The sequence below is a fragment of the Molossus molossus genome, unplaced genomic scaffold (genome assembly GCF_014108415.1).
Source record: "Molossus molossus isolate mMolMol1 unplaced genomic scaffold, mMolMol1.p scaffold_m16_p_11, whole genome shotgun sequence".
Classification (NCBI taxonomy): Eukaryota; Metazoa; Chordata; class Mammalia; order Chiroptera; family Molossidae; genus Molossus; species Molossus molossus.
Genome location: NW_023425346.1, coordinates 80,818,488 through 80,824,487, shown reverse-complemented (window position 1 = coordinate 80,824,487; position 6,000 = coordinate 80,818,488). Strand labels below are relative to the sequence as shown.

The 6,000-nt window shown below is 50.1% G+C and overlaps 1 protein-coding gene across 1 annotated transcript in view; it reads right to left on the bottom strand.

The window, feature by feature from the left end:
- Window positions 1–3,232: 3,232 nt before the first annotated feature.
- NRP2 (neuropilin 2) overlaps window positions 3,233–6,000 on the bottom strand; it is a 109,024-nt gene continuing 106,256 nt past the window's right edge. Inside the window, exons 16-17 of the mRNA XM_036254302.1 lie at window positions 5,926–5,976; window positions 3,233–3,937 (exon numbers count right to left, since the gene is read on the bottom strand). Coding sequence (XP_036110195.1) covers window positions 3,633–3,937; window positions 5,926–5,976 — 356 coding nt within the window. The 3' untranslated portion in view covers window positions 3,233–3,632. The remainder of the gene's footprint in view (window positions 3,938–5,925; window positions 5,977–6,000) is intronic.

Below are 6,000 nucleotides of genomic sequence, written 5' to 3'. Positions count from 1 at the left end.
TTTTCATTTTAGCCTGTGTTATTGTTGCTAGGGTCAGGCATACAACAGAAGCAGGCATCTCAGGAGACACATCATATTGTAAAGATCACAGCGAGGGCAGCGAGGGACGTTGCAGAAATCTGACTCCGGTGACCTTCCAGGCCAGTGAGGAGTGGGGGTGGCGGGGGGGGGGGCTCTACTTCCCATAAACTAAGGAAGGCGAGAGTGACGCAGATAGACAGCACCTCCTGCCCGGCTCCAGCCTCCTCCGCTCCCTTCCCCGATGCTTCCAGCGAACGGCTTGTGTTCCCAGGAGCACAGCAGACTTTCCCACAGGGCCTCTCGGTATGCCGTGCCTTCGATGTGGAAAGCTTTTCCCCGGCACTTTGCTTAGTTGACTCCTCATCTCTTCTGGTTTTAGCTTAAACATCTCCTGCGCAGAGCGGTCTTCCCTGATGAACCGTTCAGAGGTGTGTTCGTAGGGATCACAGTCTCGGAAATCTACCTGGTAAGTCTTTAAGTTAGAATAGCCCTCCTGCTCAGGTAGCCCATTACCCATCTCCATCATATTTTCATTTTATAAAAAGCCAGCCAGACAATCAACCTATTAATTCCACATGAAAGTGTTGAGAAACATTGTCCTAAGAGACTGACCAACCATCCTGGTTCGGCTGAGATTGAGGGGCTTTGGGGACATGAGACTTTTAGGAAAGTCTTGGGCACGCTGGGATGATTTGGTCACCCCAGGTCTCTTTGTCTCCAATAAAAAAAAAAAAATGCAACAAACTATCTCTGGTATAATGTTTATTTAAATAGTAATCTTAAAAAGGCTTTATACAAATCATATAAACACAGTTTGACATTGTTGTTTGTTTAATTTTTACATTGAAGAATCACAGTAAAAGCTCTCAAGTTCCCATGATCTGGCTCAGCCAGCAAATGGTCGAATACCTTTAACGGCACACCCTGGAACAGTTAACCTTCTGTGGGATGGTTTAACTTCTCCCCTTGTTTTCTCGCAATTCATGCTCATTCCTTAGATCCTCACCCCTGGTAACCCCTCATTCCCACCTAAGAGAGAAAGCAACCTGTGGCCCTGTTGACCGTCTAGTCCAGGAGAGCGTGGAGGTAATGTGTCATTCAGTACAAGGCAAAAAGGAGATCAATACTGTGAGTTGGGTTTCCCAAAGGGAACAACGTAAGTAGACGGATCAGCCAGCCTATCTGCAGAGGGAGGCCACGAATGCCCTGGGGTGCCCCCTGGCCGACGTACAGTCGGGCCCGCTGTCCTGTCTCACAGGAGAGCAGCCTGCAGCGTTGCTGAGGTATCTACACGCAGCTTTGGGCAGCCTGCTCTCGTTCCACGTTCAGGGCCACGTGGGCTTCACATCAGCCCGGAGGACATGGCTCCAGGAGGATGCCGGCTGAACTGTATATAACTTAGAGATGAACTGCAGGCCGGAGACAGGGCTGATCTTTGGGGAGCTGTGAAATGGCCCACGGGGCACGAGATGGCCAGACCCCCAGAGTCGGCTTTTGAACGTCTCTTCTTCTGCAGGCTACTTCTGGAAATCCCCAGGACTTGCTAGCTTCCTGAACTCTGAGCTACGCGGGCAAGTGAAGAGGAGGGGCGTCTAGTGAAAACCTCGCTCTGCTGTACGCGCAGCTCAGGGTGGGCCTAACGCGACGCCCTCGGGCTCGACAGCTTAACTTTTCACCTCTAACTACCACTGTGCCAACGAGTGCCGAGATCAGCAGTCAACTCAGGCCCTCGGTCAACGTCAAAGTCACAATAACACCACTGAGTCCCACGTGACCATTCACATACACAGTAGATACAGAGAACGCAAAGGCAGCAAAGACACACACACATGAATAAATAGCTGTCGGTATGAAGCTCCCTCTCTGCATACAAACCACAATGACATTACCATCTGAACCAGCATTTCCATAAGCTAACATTTAAAGGGAACTGCCAGTCCCATTCACCTGGGTAGGAGACAAATGAAATCGTGGGTGACCATAGCAGCAAAAATGGTCAGACAGTTTACCACTGATATGCAACAGGCTGGGCACACAGGTCGGGTTTCAAATGTAGTTCCAGTACACAGGCAGTCCTTAGGCATCACTACAACATCAGATTTGGATCTGGACACGGACAATCTTACCCTTCACAAGTTTCATTCTATTCCCGATGCCTCCCCTTCTGGAGCAGTGGAGTCATCGAGGCTACAACTACCACTCGGGCAGCAGGGCTCGGTCCATCAGTAGGATCAGCTTTGCGGGGAGGGAGCTGGGGTGGAGCGACGGGCAGGGAAGGAGGGATGCCTTAACGTGTATGAGATTCACTGATTATGACCTAGAGGGAAAATAAAATTTTCTTCGCTTTTTCAAGGCACTTAATAAAAAACATAGAAATTGGTGTGTGTGTGTGTGTGTGTGTGAGAACATCGGTCTCTCTGGGGTTCAAGCAGTGTTGTCAATGTTTTGGTTCACAGTTGCTTGCAGACTTCTGGTGAGACACCTCTCCCTCCTAGCTCTGCCTCCAAAAGGCTGAGGTGGTGGTCATCACCCCAAGGAGAAGTCAAAGCTTACTCTTGGAGGGACTACCTCACCACGATTCTCTGCAGTCTGCAGCCTTTGCCATCACATGATCAGAGGCCGGACTTCTCTCCCCTGTCCACTGTCGTCCTTTCCTCCAGTGGTCACCAGTTACACCGCACTAGCAGAGAAGACAGAGTAATAGCCTAGATTTCCCCACCACCGCTCTGAGAATAGCAAATGAGGCTGTTTCCTGGGGCTTAGAGACACATGTGCAGGTGTGTGCAGGTGTGTGTATGTGTACATGTCTCAGAAGAACAAGGAGGAGGGAAAAGAAAAAGCAGAACCACCACTGGAGGCCCCGCGAAGTAGCCTCCCGGCCATAAATTCTGGTCTGAATGGCTCCTGTTCACAAAGCACGTTAAGGCTCGTCCGCTTCTACCAGGGAGGAGCTTCCACGGATTTTGTAGTGTGAAGTTTTCTTTCTGGTTTGTTTAAATCGCATATAAGAAAGAGCTGTTCATGCTGACCCCAAAATGGCAATTTTCCCCTGGATAAAAAAAGTTAAAGGCAACAACATCCTACTTAAACGCTAGGACTGGACACGGCAGCTGGCAGGTGGCTGGCGGAGCCTGCACCACCGCGCACCCCGGGCAGGAGGCTGAGGACGGATACGCGGGACTTTTTTTTTTTTTTCCCTAAAGATGGAAAGTCTGAAAGACCCTTTGCTTTTCAAATGTCGATTAGAAAAACAAAGCGGAGAATAAGCATCACCTCTCTGCTTCTATACTGGAAAAGTCATTCTCTGCCTCTTCGAGATGCTCACAGACCAAAGAAAGAAAATAATAATAGTAATAACAAACTCACAAACGCAATAGAACCATGACCCCAAAGAGATGAGCTCTGGTCGTTGTCCCAGCAATGACCCGGCCGCCCGCACGCAGCTGCATCTCCCCTCCTCCCCCGACGTGCGTGTCTGTCCTCTCCACACCTTGGTATTCCGGATCGGTTCGATCGAGATTATGGCATTCAGTTTCCAACGGGAAAAAATGTAATCTTCACTAGCTCCTCTTGCTGGAATGAAACGTCAGGTGTGATTCGGGCGCAATCCGTCATGCCTCGGAGCAGCACTTCTGGTGGTTCATCTTGACCTTGTGCTTGAGGCCGTCGTACAGCTCGAAGTTGTAGTTCTCCAGCGTGGTGCAGCTGCGGGAGCTCAGGCCCGAGTAGGAGCAGGTGCAGTAGAGCAGGAGCCCGGCGCACGTGGCCCCCAGGAGGACGCCCAGCGAGCTCATGGCGATGATGGTGATGAGGATGGGATCCAGCGTGTAGAGCCAGCTCTTTTCTTTGTCGGCCGAAGGGGCGCTGGACCCCGAGGTCGAGGAAGAAGAATTGCTCCAGTCCACTTCGTACTCATCTATGGCATAAAGCACACGAGAGAGGGCAGGTGATGCTTCCTTCAGGGCGAAGTCACTGAGCTGCCCCAGCCCAGGGCAGTTCTTCAGGGCACACACCTTACACAGCTTGGCTCAAACGCCCAGCCCTGCCACATCCTAGCTGTGCAGCTTTAGACAGGTTGTTTCACCTCTCTGCCTCAGTTCCCTCGTCTGTAAAGTGGGGGTATTAATAAAGTCTACCTCACTGGGCTGAATTGAATGACTACGTATAAAGTGCTTGGTGTCCAGCACATAGTAAGTATAGTCTAAGTATTTGAGTCTTAATTTGACCCATGTTAAGTAAACACATATTATAACAGAACTTCCAGGGCACTCAGGCAGTGCCAGGGGGGCCCTGTGTCCGGGCACCTTCTTTCTTTGCCCCCTCACCCCTTACCTCCATCTGCTTCAGGTCAAATCCAAGGCCAGGCTGAGACTATTCTCACACGAAGTTTCTCAGTTTAGCGTTCCTGCCCATCCAAGTAGCAGATATTTTTTCGAGCCAACAGACCTCATTTGACATACATCTAACCTTACTAATGGGTTGAATTACGTCCCCTCCCCAGAAGCATTCAGCCCCAGGACCTCAGAACGTGACCTTATTTGGAGATCGGAGCTTTGCAGAGGTGATCGAGTTAAACGAGGATGGGCCCTGATTCAATGTGACTGGTGTGCTTATAAAAAGGGGAAACTTGGAGAAGTCACAGATGGCAGAACGCCATACGGATACAGAGATGGCCATCTGCAAGCCAAACAGAAAGGCTCGTAACAGACTTTTCCCTCACACCCTCAGAAGGAACCAACCCTGTTGACACCTTGATCCTGGGCTTCAGCCTCCAGAATGAGGAGTACAATTCTGTTGTTTATGCCACCCAGTTTGCGCGACTTTGTTAGGCAGCCCCAGCCAACGACTATATGTCTACAGTGTAGCCAAGGCATGAAGACATCCATGGCTCATTTTGTGGGATTTCCTAACATTCTGTGAGGAAAGCAGGGTGATATATATTGATATATATTTTCAGGTTTTCAGAAATCAGGTGACTGGGTAACTCGCGCAAGGCCCCAAGGCCAGGCCCCCGCCCCTCGTCTCTCCTCCACCGGCACGGGGCTCAGCTGCCTGGTGCCCTGCGGCCGCTCCGGAGGCCAGCTGCTCCGCTGTGCCCATAAAAGGAGCGGTCGACTGGCTTTTCCAGGGAGAGTCTGCGTTCAGTTAACAAGGTGCTGTTTGGATTAGTCACTCTGTTTCTATAACTACACTTGAAGTGTTTGATTAAGGTCGGGTTAAAAGCAGCTGCTCTATAAACTGCTCTTCTTAAATGCATCAATCTTGGTCTAAAAGCTGTGCTTTGAGGGAAACCTCAGTAATCTCTCTTGGAGTTCAGCTCCGGCACTCAGAGGAGCCCAGAGAGACCTGCGCTGCTCTGCGTCGAGGGAAGAGATTGCATCTCCGTGTTTGCTCAGTGGCCCTCAGGTCAGGACTCTTGCTTCAGCCTCTTGAAGTAGGTGTGTTTGAAGTGGGAACACAGAGCTTGGAATAAATACGAAAATACGAGATGGGCAGCGTGAGAAAGAAACATACATCTTACAGCAAGCCCCAACTTGGAGTCTCGGATAGTGTGAGAAGGGTTCCTACAAGCCAGGCCGGGAGAAGGTTCCCGTTCACGCTCATTCACTCAGGCCCTTTTCGGGAGAAAGTTAGTGGGCAGTGACTGGTGTGGAGGAGCCGGGCCTTCACTTCTGAAGGACTCACCCAGATTTGGAGCCCACCTATGGTGAAATAGCCCAAAGTAGGGGACCTGTTTCAGATTCGGCAGAGGGAACTCAATAAACTTCCTACACTCTAAATTTGACCTTGACAGAGCAATCGGTGGATTCTGGCCCTCTAATCCCCTGGGCATTATTTTTTGTTGACATCTTTATAACCACACTTGAATTTCATGATTATCTGCTAAATCATAGCAATACTCACCATCGATTTCATCTTCATAGCCTTCTCTCCCATGTATTTCTGGGATGTCCACTGTGATGAAAAAGAAAACAGACA